Source organism: Bombyx mandarina, chromosome 23, assembly GCF_030267445.1.
Source record: "Bombyx mandarina strain Sakado chromosome 23, ASM3026744v2".
Taxonomy (NCBI): domain Eukaryota; kingdom Metazoa; phylum Arthropoda; class Insecta; order Lepidoptera; family Bombycidae; genus Bombyx; species Bombyx mandarina.
Window position 1 is genome coordinate 6,656,913 of NC_143229.1, and position 18,312 is coordinate 6,675,224.

The following is an 18,312-nucleotide window of genomic DNA, read 5'->3' on the forward strand; positions in this document are numbered from 1 at the left end:
GCATTTTATACATCAACAACTACATACCTTAAAATTGTTCAAGTTGGGATTTGTCCCTAATCACCCCGTTTTACCGGTACCTACATACTGACTGTAAATTCAACACTGGCAATAACAGCATTGCCATAATGAAATAAACAGAAAGAAAGGTCAGTGACTGTTCTGTCAGGGAATAGCGCTTTGTTTTTAAATTTCGAGTAATCTTCACTGCATTGTTCATTTCCTAATGCGCATTGATTGAAAAATATTCATTATTTTGTATTATCTTGTGCTTTTGTTGTCTTTGTTCTGTTATAAATTGCTCTTATTCCGACTAGCGTTCTAAAATAAAATTAAAATTCTATTGTCTAATGATGTCTGGATCTGATTCTCATAAGCCAGAAACTACGAAAGACAATATATCCACAAATTCCATTGATGAAGGACTACCTCGAGAACTTAGTCAACTAAGTCTTTCCAGTTCATCTAGTCAAGATGAGTTCTTTTGTGATAAGGGACACGCTGAAGTAGCCTTAAAAAATATTTACGGATACTATCAATCACAGAAATTGTGCGACGTATTTTTAATCGCAGATGGATGCAGGTAAGCTTTTAGATTAGTTATAAATTCGGTTATTTTGGCTTTGATTCGAAGCTATTTTAAATAAAGCAATTATGCTTTAAAAAACAAGGTTTAAAACATATAGTTTTAAATACATTTCATTCGCTTTTGACTACATAGGGTAAAGATACTGAGCTTCCAGAAAAAAAAAAAATTTGCTTGTAAATTGAAATTATTGAAACTATATTAAACTTTATTTCAAAAGAGCTCTTGAAATTACAAAAATCATAAGACAGTATTTATTATAGTATATATTTATCCTTGCTTAGAAATTAACAAAGAATAAATATGAAACAAATCATGCTATCCATATAAAAGTATGATTTGTTTGAATAACTTAGTCATAACTTGAAAGTCACAATTTTGAATAACTTACTGCCAAGTTAATCAAAGATGAGAGAATAAAATTTTCAATATTTGTGTTTTATTTTAGGATACCAGCACACAAAGTATTATTGGCATCATGCAGTGAGTACTTTGCAGCCATGTTTACGGGTTCACTGCGTGAGGCTCAGTTAACGGAAATAACACTTGAGCGCATTGACTCACAGGCACTACAGGCTCTTGTTCACTATTGCTACACAGGCACAATAGGTTAATTTATTAGCCATTAATATACTAGATACAAATAAAAGAACATATTTTTCCTTTCTTAGTGATGCAGATAAATAAATACCCACAACATATCTTATTATATTTCTGTAGATGGTCTGTTAAGTTTATGGTCTACCTAGTTCAGTGATTATTGAGGGCCAAAGACAAAACAATTTAAATGCCACCACCTACCTTGAGACAGAATAGAAAAGTCTCAATAGAGATCATAATGCCTATGTTGTCCTTCAAACTGAAACACCAGATTACTATACAGTAGAAAAAGGCAGGATCATGATACTATCTACTATTACTACTACCTCTACAAGCCACAATACACCCTACCTATAAGTAAATGTTGATTAGCCATCTCAATATATTGTTATAATACACTTAAGATGTTGCTATCCATTGTCAGGTTAATATCTCAGTTAAAACACCCACAGGAAGAGATAGAATAGAGCTATTCTAGGCTACCACAAGGTACAAAATGGCTTTTGGAGCTGGAAGAAAAATCTGAATTCTTATTATGATCATTATCTCAAGAAATATTTTGTCTCAAATACAACATTTTTGTATTGAACAATAATAGTCATTCTTGTATCAGAATATATCAGATATATATCAGAACAAAAGTTGCTATGAATATTTATATTCATAGCAACTTTTGTTTTTATTATTTTGTGTTGGCCTAATCCTTTGACTCTTCTTTGGAATATATCAATCACTTATAATTACTGGTTGTATTAAATATAATGAATCTATTTTATTTTTCACAGAACTAAGAGAAGAAACTGTAGAAGTTCTCCTGTCAACAGCAAGTTTACTACAGCTACATTCAGTAACAAATGCATGCTGTGCTTATCTTAAAAAGCAATTGGATCCTTGTAATTGTTTGGGAATAGCTCTATTTGCGGAACAACAGTCCTGCATTGATTTAAACAAAGCAGCTTTGAAATACACATACCAAAATTTTATGCAGGTATAGATTTGTAGCTGTTGAAACAGTTTTCTCGAAATATTTTTATACTAGCCTTCTGTCCCATGTAGACTACACTTCCTCGTGTGATTTGGTTAGCATTAACCCTGTAAACTTAAGTATTTTTTTAACATAACACTGTCATAGTCAAGGCATTTTGTACAAAATAACAAACTATGTACTCAAACATTCCTAGTTTATCACTCTTTTAACTAAAGAAAGTTATATCTTAATCAATTATGTGGCTTAAAAGAAATAAACAAAGAAAAAGTCTCAGATTCTCAACTTCATTTTATACTATTGAGGAGAAAACGAGTTTGAATAAACTAAGCTTAAAAACAATCATAAGAGACAAAACATTTATAAAATAATCATCAAAAAGTAATATCAATACCAATGTCCATCAGTTTGGAAGCAGCCAAATAAGATCTACGATCGATGCCCTCTATAATAAAACAGTTATAAATTAACCACAAACTGAAAAAAAACACTGAACTATAAAAAACAATTCCCTTGTCACAAACTGGCTTTTTTATTTTTTATTTATTGCTTTGCCATCCTGAGATATAAGTTCTGAGGTCTCAGTATAGTTACAACGGCTACCCCACCCTTCAAACCGAAACGCATTACTGCTTCACGGCAGAAATAGGCGAGGTGGTGGTACCTACCCGTGCGGACTCACAAGAGGTCCTACCACCAGTAATTACGCCAATTATAATTTTGCGGGTTTGATTTATTACACTATGAAAAGAAGAAATCTAAAGCTAAAAGAGGAAATCTAAAAAAAAAATTTTATTCTGCTATGTTTTCTGCTATGTATTATGAACTATAGCTTGTTGTAATCCGTTATTTTAGGTTGTAAAACATCAGGAGTTTTTAGGTCTACAATCAGACCAATTATCAAGTCTGCTGAAATCTGATGATCTCAATGTGGTGACTGAAGAAAATGTATTTGAAAGTCTCATGACATGGGTACAGCATGACAGTGCTAACAGAGAAAATTATTTGCCAACATTACTGAAGCTAATTAAATTACCCTTACTTTCGTCTGAGGTAGGATTGTTGTTATATTTAATTAGATCTTGTGATATATTAAAACTTGATTGATCATCGATCGTTAGTAAATATGATCCATTGCAAATAATAATAAAACAAGGACTAGGCTATAGATATAGTATAATACAGTAGATAACTGCCTGAATATCGAAGTGAGTGAGGATGAGTGAAGTATTCGTATCATTATTAATAGTGTTTGTATTCAGTCAGGAAATCTTAAGCCTTTATTCCTTCCGCTTATTGATTTTTGATTAAGAATTTTCAGATCATAACTTTTTTGAATCTCATTGATTTTTCTGAGACTTTTTGTATGGTATTCTAGTAATTTATGGTGCTGTGAATGACTTGAAGTGATAGCATACGCCTTTAAATTATTATTTTTTGTCTTTGACCATGACCGTAAATGGCCAGGCATTCAGCGCATTGTAATATATTCTGTATAAAATGAACCTATATAGACAGTAAAAGTGCTTTTATTCAAAGCGTTTTATAACAAAACAATTTGTTTCAAAGAAAACAAAGTATTAATCACAATTTATTTTCAGTACTTAATAGATAAAGTGGAACAAGCATGTGGCAATGTACCAGAGTGTCAACCTTTAATTATGGAAGCAGTAAAATGGCATCTACTCCCAGAAAGACGTTCACTGCTTTTCTCACACAGAACTAGGCCAAGAACTTCCACCATTGGACGTCTCTTGGCTATTGGAGGCATGGATGGCTATAAAGTAAGCTAAAGAATTATCTGAATAGCTGTAGAAATTACAATAATCAAAATAATGATAAAAGGCAAAGAGAATATCAAGAACAGATGCGTAATGTTGACAACTAAGCATCTGCCTACAACGCAACACCAGTTTTTTTGGATTTGTCTCATTTCTGTTTCAAACCCAAAAAATATATTTTATCTTTTATAACTATTCGATTGCTAATATACATAACCTTAAAACGAAACATTTAAACTCTCCACTAAGTATTTACTTATATATTGATGCTGTTGTTTTAACAATATTTACCTTAACAAAATGTTCATTATTGTTACGCGTTGTGGTTTGGGATAAATAAAAATTCTACCAAAGTGCAAATTAAAACTGTATTAACACTTAAAACAAACGAACACTTTAAAATTCACACTTCACTTCTTCCAATTCGCTTCAGGTGATCCGTTCGCTGTTTTTCTTCGAGGATATCCCTTTACTGACTGACTTCTAGTCATCTCTGCAAAGCTTTTATAGTCGATACGACACCCTTAGATTTATCGAGAACATTCTGGGCAAATCTAGTAGTATTGATATGTGTTTCCACTATAGGACAATAGATGGCTTTGTACTTCTCGAGCGTTCTCGGCGTTACAAGTTCCTTCGGTATTCATTTCGGCTATTCGGCGATAGATGGCGTTACTCTTACCGGCGTTGCATTATAGTGATTAACGATAACACAATTAATTATCGCAAACAATAAATTAGTCTTACTCTGAATATCTAACTGTTTGAGGTTGCCCGCCAATTGTATTTTTTTTTTTAATTTATTTTTTGAAATTTCATGGTGGGTGGCGCATTTACGTTGTAGATTTCTATGGGCTCCAGTAAACACTTAACATCAGGTGGGCTGTGAGCTCGTCCACCCATCTAAGCAATAAAAAAATAAAATAAAAAAATTATGTCAATCATGTACAAATGAATCATGTCATGAATATCTCCTTCGATCAACAATAGTAACTAGATTTCGGGTCGGCGCAAAAATCCGTCTCGTTAAATAACAGCGCACTTGAAATGTGAGCTCTTATTTTGTTTAGTTCACTTCAGACCCAGCCAATGTCAACCCGTCTCACAATGCCGTTGTGTGTATTTAAAAGTTGCAAAAAATGTCCGAAAATGCAATGTAACGGCCGGAGTATCTTACTTTCGGTAAGTACATGAAGTATAAGTTATATTTTAAGCTATAAACTAATAAATAATATTAAATTTTAAACAAAATTACCGATTTTTAACCACCGCTACAAATGTTGGCCAAGGCTCGCAAACACTTGGACAAAATTTTTGTTTAACAGAAAAGTAAATGCATGGAGTAGATTTGTTGTAATAATTTTTTAAAATTTGTTAGCAGTACTTCAAAATTGGTTAGTTAAAATTGGTTAATTCTGCTTTTGTGTCTGTTTGTTGGATTCTCATTGGATACTTAGCTTTCCTTTTTTATTTTAGCTTTCCTAGCAATCACGTGTGCAGAATGGGTCTCGGTTGTCGCCAGAGAAAGAAGAGATTACTTTTATAAGCCAGCTAAGAACTCCACTCATTGACACTGGACATCTTTGCCTTCCGTGTTCACGGCTACTGAAACGTGGCCGAAGCATTGTAATAAAAATATCGCGCTTAAAACCGTTTAAACGTTGTTTTATTATATGTACTAGTCGCGAAAACATAAAAATATACTATAAAAATATCTATTACACAAAACGTAACGCTAATAAAATAATAAGTAATGTATAGATACCAACAAACATAAATCCTCAAAACATAAAAAGTAAACAACTTTTACTTTTATTCATTTAATAAATTATTTTAGTGTTCAACGCGACTCCGTTACCTCCTGTAGTAAATAGAAATTGAAATTTCAAGAAGCAAAAATAAATAAAACAAAACGATGTTAGTTCTCAAAGCTACAACGGGAAAAGTTACTTTATTTGTTGGCGCATAAGGTTCATTTAACATTAAAGGTTGTTTAACATATGCCTTTTCATTTGTTGATCGAAGAATATCTCGCGACAATATCACGCACCTAGCCACTGAAAGTAGACCAGTGTGCTTAGTGCGAGTTTTGTAACGTTCTCACTAGCGAGCCAGTTTGCTCAAATCTGTATGCAATTGGAACAGCGCCCCTAGCGGCAAACGTACTCGGTGTTATTTTGTGAGTGCGAGTTCATATTAACGTTGTGATCTCGTAACCGAGTAATTTTACCGAAATGAGTACTACGAATGACATTTGTGCGAGTGCGTGTTACAAATTAGTGGATTTTAACGTTTCGATCGAGTATTTCTTTAGTAGTTTTATTTTTCCAACTAGAGAGGCAAAAATATCATGCCATAGAGCCTAATATTTTTTTATGAAAAATGATAATATGGAGTGAAATGGATTTGATTAATTTTAAGCATTAATCAATTGGCATGGAATGAAATGAAATGAGATCAGATAATATGGGATAAAATATAATCTCTGCAAAATGCTGATTATATACTGAGATTTTTTTCAGTGGACCTTTTCGAAGACTTCGAGAAGCTACGTCCAGCGGTTTTGTTTAATTTTTTAAAATTTTCGCACTTTCACAGATACTAAGCAGTTAATAAACCCACGTTACTTTGTTATTGCACAGATGGGTGGACGAGCTCCCGGCCCACCTAATCTTAAGTGGTTACCGGAGCCCATAGACATCTACAACGCAAATGCCGCCTCCCACCTTGAGATATTAGTTCTAAGGTCTCAGTATAGTTACAACGGTTGTCCCACCCTTCAAACCGAAACGCATTACTGCTTCACGGCAAAAATAGGCAGGGTGGTGATACCTACCCGTGCGGACTCACAAGACGTCCTACCACCAGTAATTACAAAAATTAATTTTGCGGGTTTGATTTTTATTACATGATGCTATTCCTTTACAGTGAAAGTCAATCGTAAACATTTGATAAGTACGTATTTCATTAGAAAAATTGAAACCCGCCGGCGGGATTAGAACACCGGTGCATTGCAAGATACGAATACACCGGACGCCTTAACCTTTAGGCCAGGACGGTCTCAAAATTACACTTATACACGAAGAAATATTAAATACGCATAAACTAAGAAACATTAAATAGACAAAATAAAACAATTCACACAATTTAGCTCCTCGCGGTCCCTTCAAAATGTCTTTTCATCTTTTTTTCCTAGTTGTTCAATTGTAAATGAATAAATCAAAATCAAATCGAGTTTACGTTCTATACGGTGAAAAATGAAGAATTGTGAGTGTGAGTTGAGATATGCTACTCGCTTCGCAGGGCGTTTATTCACCGAGAGCAGCAATAATATTATTTCTCGTATATTGGTAGCACGTGATGTTTTGGCATTAGACCGTCTAAATGAAATACAACGCATTTTAACAGCATTTTAATGGGAACCAACTACTTTCAAAATTATTCGGGTAATGTCACGTGTTCAATACTATTTTGTACCTTTAGAATTAAAGTGGCTCAACCCAAAATTCTTAGTTTCTGGTAAACTTCAATATTGTAATACAATAATTGTATTTTTTTAGTTTTTCGGTTTAAACACTTTAAGGCATGCCATTTTATTTGAAAAAGACAGAAAGAGTACTTTGTCCTTTTCTAGACTAAAAGAGACTGTTTAATTTTATAAGCTGATAGAATAATATAGAAAAGAAAAATAGGATACCCTCTAATCGTCACATTGGAAAAAGGTATGGCTTTATCATTTTATCATTTAAATTATTTTTATTGCACTTATAAAACTAATTTAATTTACAATATGTAACTACATATATCTATAACTAATCCGTACTTGTCAAATTCCTCATAAATTGTCAATATTCTTAATAAAATTCCTATTAATAATATACAAGTGCAAATGTTGAGCTGCTTGCCAGAAATGATATAATAGTGTTTTGTTTTTTTGTTGTTTCCTTGTAGGCTGCCTGTAATAATCTAAATCTGTGTGAAAGGAAATAAATGATTTTATTATTATCTACTAATGGTAGTCCAGTGGTCGAAATTTGACCATAATTTATTTAAATTTTAAGTTTGAACATTATTATAGTTCTATTGTCACCTTTCTATTATCATCATTTCTATAATAATCATTGCTCTATGTCGCCAAGGCTACATTATAGAAAAATAATATTAAAGACAAAAATATTAATCTATTCTCAATTTGACCACAGATTGATAAATCAATAAACAAAAAAAGTATAAATGCATGTGTGTGTGTGTGTGTGTCAAATACATGGTAATGTGTGTAAGGTTTTTTTATTCATTTAGTTTATTTTTTATTGTTTATGCACAATTAAAAAAAAAATTAGCAATCTGCACTACTTCTCTATATTCTCTATGAGTGTGGGAAATTTCATACTTCTCCGTCCGCGCAATTTTCGTAAAAAGGAGTCCAACATTTTTGCTGCACGTATTACCTACTTAAAATGTATGTTCTTAATAATAATACATAAGTGTTTTGAAATATAAAACTAATCTTAAATTTTTTTGTTATACCACTTCCATTCTAAGGGTGCAATTTCGTAAACAAACTTTGCCGTAATGGCGTAACCTTTAAAATACACGAAAACTGCCCAGCATAAACATATTTTTTTAGTAACTTTAATAGAAGTATTGGAATTAGAAGTTTATTATAGAATTTATTTAATTGTAATTACATATTTAGACATACTTAACATAATTAATCTTGGAATAGGTAATTATTTCAGCTTTTTTTAATTAAAGAAATTATGTTTTACATAGGTTTAATCTTTTACCCGTTGAACGTTTATAAAATGATTGTATTTACGGTAATAGTGTTGATGATCTTCATTAGGTGGCCCAAATATACTAAAATTATTACGAGCATCCATCCTTATTTATAAATGTGTAAAGAAGCAAAATTATTATTACATTGTTCAAATTTCTATATAATTTATAAATATAAATCTGTACCTATGTACCTGTAAATATGTATATTGCGCGCGCGTGTGTGTGTGTGTGCGCGTGTGTATGTGCGTGTGTGTATATATTTCTATAATAGATAGATACACATTGTGCAATTCATTTCGAAATTATTCTTGCCCATCTAATGGTTGTCTGGAAGAGATCACTCTTAGCGATAAGACCAAGAAAAAATGTATCACAATATTTATTCATTTTGTGTACAATAAAGAATACTCTTTCACTGGTGGTAGGACCTCTTGGGAGTCCACACGGGTAGGTACCACCACCCCGCCTATTTCCGCCGTGAAGCAATAATGCGTTTCGGTTCGAAGGGTGGGGTAGCCGTTGTAACTATACTGAGACCTTAGAACTTATATGTCGAGGTGGGTGGCGCATTTACGTTGTAGATGTCTATGGGCTCCAGTAACCACTTAACATCAGGTGGGCTGTGAGCTTGTCCATCCATCTAAGCAATAAAAAAAAAAAAACTATCTCGCTCTCTCTCTCTCTCATCAAACAACTCTTTAAAAAAAGCAATGATTTAATAAGAATTAAATGAAAAAGCAAAGAATTAATATGTATTTACAACTAGCTAGACGTCTATAAAATTTTCTAACCGAAAAAATATATGTGTATAAACCATTAGAATAGATAAAACCTTAAAAACAACATTATTATTAAAAACGAAAGAAAAAATCTTGATATTGTATTGGTTTCACGGCAAAATTTTTAGTGACTACTTAACTTGCTTCAAAGTGAAGAAATATTCTCAAAATCCATTAATTTGTAACTCGCACTCGCACATACAATAATCGAGAGGCTCACTTCGGTAAAGCTATTCGATACATGAGACAGCAACATAAACAAACCTTCTCTCTCCCACAAAATGAGATTCATAAGCGTACCACTAGGTGGCACTGATACAAACTCACACAAATTAAACATAACATTAACATCGACTGAGTAATTAAAAAAACTCGCACTAAGCACAGGTACATTACCCATTACCCGACTAATTATAAATATCGTTAGAAAGCTTGGCATTTCAATTAAACGCCTTAAAAAAAAACTTGCATGCTACCAATATAAAAGAAAAAATTATTGCTTCTAAAGATGAATAAACGTCCTGCAAATCGAGTAACTCGCACTCAGAGCTCCGCACGTTTCACCGTGAAGAGCGTACACTCGATGCGAGTCATTCGATTCGATTTTTGAAACTCGCACTAAGCCTACAGTTTTATATTACATTGATGAATTTATAAGATACTAGCGACCCGCCCTCGCTTCGCTTCGGAAACATTAAAACAAACATTAAACCAAAAAAAATAAACAAAGTAGCCTATGTTCATCAGGGACAATGTCGGCTTCTAATGGAAAAAGAATTTTTCAAATCGGTCCAGTAGTTTCGGAGCCTATTCGAAACAAACAAACAAACAAATCTTTCCTCTTTATAATATTTATAAGATATTTAATTCACTGAATAATAGTCAAATGTGTTATTAACAAAACAAATGAAACAAAAAAAAAATTTTTTTACGTACTGGCGCTAAGGAAACAGTTGAATGTTGTTTTGAGTGATCACTGACGTCACGGATATCAGAACTTCTACCTTTAGGCTTAATAATCCCAGTTGTGTAACAGCTGTCCTGTTCTGTAAACTGAGCTTCTGTGAATGGCATACAAATTTTTTTATTGCTTTGATGGGCAGTTCACGGTCCGCGGTTTCACGGTTTACTCAGTAGCAGTTAGCAGTTACCGGGGTCCATAAACATGCAACAATGTAAATAATGCCACTCACCTTGAGATACGAGTTCTAAGTCTCAGTTCTTACAATTTGGCCATCCTATAGATAAAGTTTTATTTTTTATTTTTTATTGCTTAGATGGATGGACGAGCTCACAGCCCACCTGATGTTAAGTGGTTACTGGAGCCCATAGACATCTACAACGTAAATGCGCCACCCACCTCGAGATATAAGTTCTAAGGTCTCACTATAGTTACAACGGCTACCCCACCCTTCGAACCGAAACGCATTACTGCTTCACGGCGGAAATAGGCGGGGTGGTGGTACCTAGCCGTGCGGACTCCCAAGAGGTCCTACCACCAGTGATTACGCAAATTATAATTTTGCGGGTTTGGTTTTTATTACACGATGTTATACCTTCACCGTGGAAGTCAATCGTGAACATTTGTTAAGTACATATTTCATTAGAAAAATTGGTACCCGCCTGTCGGATTCGAACACCGGTGCATCGCGTCATACGAATGCACCGACGTCTTATCCTTTAGGCCATGACGACTTCAAATAAAGTTCAGATAAAGTGAGCAAAGCATTAAGCCCGCGACTATTATAGTATCCACGTAAATTATCGTGACCCTTTTCTCCTTCGTTGCGTCAAACTATTTGTTTGAGATTTTTAACCCATTAAAAATATGTAGTACAGTGTGAAGTTTCTGTAACATATTTCAAATTAATTACATATAATCACTTTCACTGTTTATGTTTGTCTAGTGTCCAATTTACGCTGTCTCTTAATATAGCGTTTTGTTATTTTTTGTTATCAGGGTGCTAATAACATGGAAATGTATGACCCACGAACTAATACTTGGACTCCTTTCATGAAAATTGGAGCTAGGAGACTCCAGTTTGGTGTTGCAGTAATGCAGAATAAACTAATTGTCGTAGGCGGCAGAGATGGGCTTAAAACCTTGAATACTGTAAGTTAAGTGAACAACAGAACTGTATAACTTTTTTAACAGATTCGGTTGTGAAGCAGTAGTTCTACTAAATTGCTTTGTCGTTTTTAGGTTGAATGTTTTGATTTAACATCTCTGAGTTGGAGTACTTTAGCTCCCATGAACACTCACAGACATGGGTTAGGTGTGACAGTATTAGGAGAAGGGCCCCATGCTCCAGTGTACGCCGTAGGAGGTCACGATGGATGGATCTATTTGAATTCTGTAGAAAGGTAAACTTATTTTTTTAGTACTTTTATTAGAACCCTATGACGATACACTGTGAATTTTAATATTTGAGAGACATCTATTAATTCTGAACAGTGTACCTGTAATTTTTAATAAATGTTTCAAGCAGTTTTGATGTAAAATCACAGCAAGCAGCCCTATACCGTAGTCAGCCGAATGGTTCGCTTGTGCATCGACACGATCGTTACATCGCGCCTGCTGACCTTAGGCAGAACAAACATATCGAGGGGTAAAAGGCTATTAGGTTTAATCGGCGTTTCGGTTAATATGCGACATTTATCTTTGTAATTACAGATCCGTTTTATTTGATACTAGCGGCCCGCTCCGGCTCCGCTCGGGACTTTAACAAAAATTTCGGCGATATTTGACGTTGTTATATTTTTTTTAAATAAAAGAACACTTATTGCGGCATATCTATAATAGTTAGACATATGCTGTCGCGACATTTTTTGTAAATAATAATGTGTTCTACAAAGTCGTAGTACATTATTTTATTCTATCATCAATAGTTTTCGCAGGACACGCAATGTAAATAATATTTTAGGTAACTTTTTTACACCTTGGGTTACATTATTGGAGTTTTAGTAAGGATCCCTATTTTTTTTCAAAAAAGATTATAGCCTATGTCACTCGGGAATAGTGTAGCTTCCAAACAGTGAAAGAATTTTTCAAATCGGTTCAGTAGTTTCGGAGCCTATTCAATACAAACAAACAAACAAATCTTTCCTCTGTATAATATTAGTATAGATTAGCAACAACAGTTCGATGTTTTACAACATTCAAATAGCTGAAGTAGTTTTTTGTCGTGACATTTTCTTCAAATTTTAAACTTTAAATGGCTCCGCTGTAAAGTTACGAAAATGACGCTTAAACCAAATAGCCTTTCACCCGTCGATATGAAGTCTCAATTGTATAGTCGTACCTTCCAAACCGACGACGCACGACTCACACTCAGAGTACAGGCGCGCGAGTTCATGTCCATCCTGAGGAATGCGGTAGTGCTGTGGCCTAGTTAATTATGGTAATGTCGACAATAACAACCGATTTAGTCAATAGCTGTCAATTTGGTTTAATGTAACAAATATTTTTTTAAATTCCAATTCAATCACTATCAAATTAAAAGACAACCGACAGATCAGAGTCGGAATCAGTATGTATCTTTTTTCAGTAGGTTTTTTTCTACCTGAACTTGTTGATAGCGGAGTGGTCACGGTTAAAACAATAGCGTTAGCGTAAACACAATAGCGTTAGCGTAAATTTTCGATATCGATAAGCGCGCGTCACAACCGTCAAGGCAACACTCGATGTCAGACAAATGCGGGGAGGCGGATGAAGGTGGGGCGAGCTGTCCCCCGCGCGTCGCCTCTGGCCCCGATGGACATGAGTTCTACATTGTCCTACATTGCGTGTTGGTGCAGATGGGACGCGTGCTCGCGCACGTGGACGCTGGTGGCGCCGATGAGCGGCGCGCGCAGCACGTGCGGCGTGGCGGCGCTGCGCGGGCGGCTGTACGCGGCGGGCGGCCGGGACGGCTGCGCCTGTTTGCGCTCCGTCGAGTGCTACGACCCCGCCACCAACCACTGGACCAATTGCGCCCCCATGACCAAACGCCGCGGCGGGCTCAGCGTACGCACACTCCATCCGTTTTATTTATGAAATTCCAACCTATTTAAAATATAAAACTGACAGAAGTCTTTTTTTTGTTACTTATGTGGGAGGACGAGCTCACAGCCCACCTGGTGTTAAATGGTTATTGGAGCCCATAGACATCCAGAACGTAAATGCGCCACCCACCTTGAGATATAAGTTCTAAAGTCTGAAGTATAGTTACAACGGCTGCCCCACCCTTCAAACCGAAACGCATACTGGATGTTAGGAGACTGGGTGTTAGCGGTCACGTCATCTCGGATCCTCCCGATCCACTAACGGTGCTTCTAGGTACTTCAAGCACCGGTCACCGTCCTCGTCGAACCCGTCGCTTGCGACGAAGGGCTCAACGAGTAAATAACTCTCAGACACAGCCCACTGAGTTTCTCGCCGGATCTCCTCAGTCTCACGGCTCTTGCCAGGGTTCGTGTTAGCATCGACGTCAGGCTTGAGCCCCGTGAGCTCACCTACTTGTTACGGTTCCGCTGGAATAGCCGCTCCAGGCTACCAGCGTAGGTAAGAAAAAAAAACGAATATTAAAACAGATGATAGTACTAATGACACCTTTGATGAAGGGACGGAAAAATCGATCATGATTTAAAAAAAACACGTGCGGCTCTCGGGAACTGCCGCGGTAAAGCTATTGCGTAGTATTTTTTATCAACTTATACAATTATAATTAGACAATGATAAGTTAATATTAAAACAATAATAAAACAAGACCACGCTATATTAAACATTAATAAAAGCAAAACCTTAACTGTCCCCTTCACACTCATAAGCTAGACCGCGCGAGAGAGAGATGGGCAGACTTTTCATGATGCGCATGCAGTGTGGCGTCACGCCACGCGCTTATTCACAAACACTACACAAGCGCAACGTGTGAATGTGTTGAACGCGAGCTACATGGTAGGCGGAGTGAGGGTGTAAGGTTTTTTTTCGTTACGAAATTTCATGATTACAGTAAGCCGCGCTCAAGGCCCGGGATAAAAGCTATGCAATAGTTTAAAAAAATCATATTTTTAAAACGTTTTATTAGCATTATTTACGGTCCATCATGTTAGTACAACTAAATGAAACGATAGTTTCATAAATCGTCTGTCTTCGTTTTTGGAAGCGGTCTCCTAACACCCAGTATATAGCCTATCATATTGACTACATCGAAATTATTGAACCTATATTAGTTCCAAATGCGCTTCATTTACTACTTTATGTCCGTTCACGTCAATACATCGTTCAGTACATCGAAATGTAATATTTTTGTGACTGTAATTTGAATAACATGCTAATAAGTATATTTTGAATAACATGATAATAAGTATATTTTCATTATTTATAGCTTGTCTATACCCGCTCATCACTTTTAACTGATCTGATACTCTTCTCGCAGTTTTACTGAAAGAAAATTCTTGAGGAATGAAGCAATCGGAACATTTTTATGTATAACATAAGTAATAATAAAATAAAATTATAGTAACACAAGGAGCTCGTAGCTCGCGATTGATCCAAAAATCGTGATGTCACATGTGTATGTTTGAGTAAGATATATTCTCCGGTTCGGTTAAGTCATTATTGTGATTATTAATGCATAGCAGAAATAATCGCCAATCAGCAGAAGCAATCGCGGATGCGGAAATCGAGCGACAAATAATACACCTTATTTATTGATTTATGTACACACAAAAAAGAAGACATAGTACACAGTAATAGGAAAATTATGTATAAAGGCGCTGCTTATTTCTTTAAGCAATCTCTTCCAGCAGACCTGCGAGAGGATTATGAGAATAATGATTAAAAGTGATGAGTGTGTGTAGAACAGCTAAAATAACAAATACAACATGAGAATTATAGTAATGCACATACACATAGCAAATATTGTTAAACTTGAATACAAAATAGTATAAGTAACACAGTATATAGGAAGAGTATAGAACAATGATCATTCGGTTGATGAGAGATAGAATTGTTTGACCTTGTATTTAAAAACAGAACCTTCACCTTCAAGGCACCTTCTGAATTAGTAAAATAAAACAATTTAACCAGGTGTGTGCCGCCGGGGGCTATCTGTATGCATTGGGAGGTCACGAAGCCCCAGCCAATACCGTCGGCGGTAGACTCGCCTGCGTCGAACGTTACGACCCCGTCGCCGATACATGGGTACTGCTCGCGAGGCTGTCTTACGGGAGAGACGCCATTGGATCCTGTCTGCTTGGAGATCGTATCGTTGCTGTGGGTGAGTGTATTATCTATATATTAATACGTGAAGCAAAAACTTTGTACGCCTTTTTACGAAAATTGCGCCGACAGAGGAGTATGAAATTTTCCACACACATATAGAGAATATAGAGGAGTGCAGAATGCTAATAATTTTTTTATGCATAAAAAATACATTAAATCAATAAATTAAACACCATTTATTTAACACACACACATACTATTTGTTTATGTCAAACTATTCTTATAACTTATAGTCTGTGGTCAAATTGAGAATAGCTTAATATTGTTTGTCTAAGTCTAAAGTGTAGTCTTGGCGAAATCTGAGCTTAAAGAAGTATAATAATTAGTCTTTAACAATAGAATCATAATAGTGTACAAACTTATAATTTCGATTAATTATATAGTCGAATTTCGACAACCGGGTGACCACTGGTACATTTAAATTCGTTTTGTTTTAACGTTTAAACAACTGAACTTTTTTGAATTTCTTAATGGAATTATTATGACTATTCCGGTTATCCAGGTGGGTACGACGGTGTTCAGTACCTGTGCGTCGTCGAAGTATACGACTCGGAATCTAACTGTTGGCGCAAGCTCGCTCCTCTGAGCTCAGGCCGAGCTGGGGCCGCCGTCGTTGCAGTACCGCCGCCGAGGAATCTGTTCTGATACAACGAAAACCAATTATTAACTTATGTACTTGCGTCTTCGCGCGAACGTCCTTCGTCACCTAACTGTTTACCTAAAGATGGCGTTTTGCCTCTCTAAATATCTGCCCAGTAAAGTTTGAGCTTTAATATATTTATCAACCTTATAGTGTTGTGAACTTCGTGCGGATACGTTTAAATAGCGTATCCTCTATCACAATAGCAATTAATATTTCCATTCCAAATAATAATGTTGAAACGTAGAACGTTACAGCGTTTTATAAACTACAGCTTATAAAATACACAATAATGCAGGTGTTAGAGACGTAAGAGTTTCCTAATAAATCTAAATTACGGAAATAACATGTTGATTGATCTCAAAGCAAAACATTCAAAAGGATTTAGTTTTTATTAATATTTACTATATTTAGGAGACTGCTAGCTATTATCCTGTTTATTCTTAATTTTAGGTATATTTTGTAATCAATCTTATATAATTAGATAATGGCGTTTTTTTTTATGTAATTAGAGCTGTTACGCAAAAAGTAAAAAAGAAGTTGCGTAACACAAATAATAAAAAAGATGGACGCCGGGTAAGAATTAACTTTTATAAATTAGAAAAATGTAGTGAAATTACAAACTTAGGTTTTGTGAATTTTTTCACCAAATTTATAGATATATTTTTACTGATGCCAGGACGTATTATGCGCTCCCCTAAGTAACTACCACACCATCCGATCTATTTTTACCGTGAAACAATCTTACGTTCTAATTTGTAGGATAAGATATTTCAAATGGGTCTCTCAAGCATTCACATTGTGATAATGTCTATTGGACACAGTAACCACTTTACTCTAAGTGGGACGTCATGTTGTTCACAAAAACACACAATAAAAAAGAAAAAGGTACCAAGGTAGAAGTCGACGTCGCCTAAAGATAAGACGTACGTACGGTGCATTCGTTTCGAACGATGCAACTGTGTTTGAATCCCGCAGGCGGGTATCAATTTCTCTGATGGAATACGTAACTATCAACTGCTCAGGATTGACTTCCACGGTGAAGGAATAACATCGTGTAATAAAATCAACCCGCAAAATTATAATTTGCATAATTACAGGTGGTAGGACCTCTTGTGAGTCCGCATGGGTATGTACCACGACCCTGCCTATTTCTGCGTGAAGCAGTAATGCATTTCGGCTTGAAGGGTGGGGCAGCCGTTGTTACTGTACTGAGGAGACCTTAGAACTCATATCTCAGGGTGGGTGGCAGCATTCACGTTGTAGATGTCTATGGGCTCCAGTAACCACTTAACACCAGATGTGAGCTCGTCCACCCATCTATGCAATAAAAAGTGATCTTTTTCACAAAATTTACTTATATATAGTAAACCTATATTTTTTCTGTTTCTATTTAATTTCATTTTTATAATATTGTCATCCTGTGATTCTAGTATAGGAAAACTCAAATATAATAAATTAAAAAAGGTGTAAAATGAATTATGTAAATACTATTTTTATATTTGTCATACTTTATATTAAGTAAGTAACAAAAGAATCAAATGGATATTTTAAAAAAACGTGGTTCTCGAAACTATCATGATAGTTAAAATATAACACGAGGGAAATGTAGTAAGCAAGAAAGTACTTACTTATAGCCTTGTAGAAGTAATACATTATACTATGCTATGTATGTGAAACTTAAGTATTCCTTAATAAATTCAAATAATAATAAAGTCAGCAGTTTCACTTGGAGATGTCCTTAATCCCGTTTTTGTTAGATGTTTATTGCTACTGTTATCAAAGTCAACAAGCTAAAGGTTATTACACTTGCCTAAATTTAGTCGACTGAATTCAGTCGCTACTAAATTCAGTGAAGTGACTGAAGTGAAGTGAACCAGACCATAAAAACTTA

General features: G+C 35.2%; 1 protein-coding gene across 1 annotated transcript; it reads left to right on the top strand.

Moving 5' to 3' along the window:
• Positions 1-122: 122 nt before the first annotated feature.
• Positions 123-18,133, top strand: LOC114248809 (kelch-like protein 5). The gene is made up of 10 exons (XM_028182222.2): positions 123-583; positions 1,035-1,195; positions 1,972-2,174; positions 3,027-3,224; positions 3,773-3,955; positions 11,474-11,626; positions 11,717-11,877; positions 13,312-13,519; positions 15,584-15,773; positions 16,281-18,133. Exons 1-10 carry the CDS (start codon positions 351-353, stop codon positions 16,421-16,423), a joined length of 1,833 nt encoding a protein of 610 aa, XP_028038023.2. The 5' UTR covers positions 123-350; the 3' UTR covers positions 16,424-18,133.
• The last annotated feature ends 179 nt before the right edge of the window (positions 18,134-18,312 follow it).

Excerpts from the sequence above, each read along its gene's own strand:
- LOC114248809 (XM_028182222.2), top strand. The coding sequence starts at position 351 with ATGATGTCTGGATCTGATTCTCATAAGCCAGAAACTACGAAAGACAAT. Across the intron at positions 584-1,034 it reads TTAATCGCAGATGGATGCAG|GATACCAGCACACAAAGTAT; the intron begins GTAAGCTTTTAG and ends GTTTTATTTTAG. Across the intron at positions 11,627-11,716 it reads GGCTTAAAACCTTGAATACT|GTTGAATGTTTTGATTTAAC; the intron begins GTAAGTTAAGTG and ends TGTCGTTTTTAG.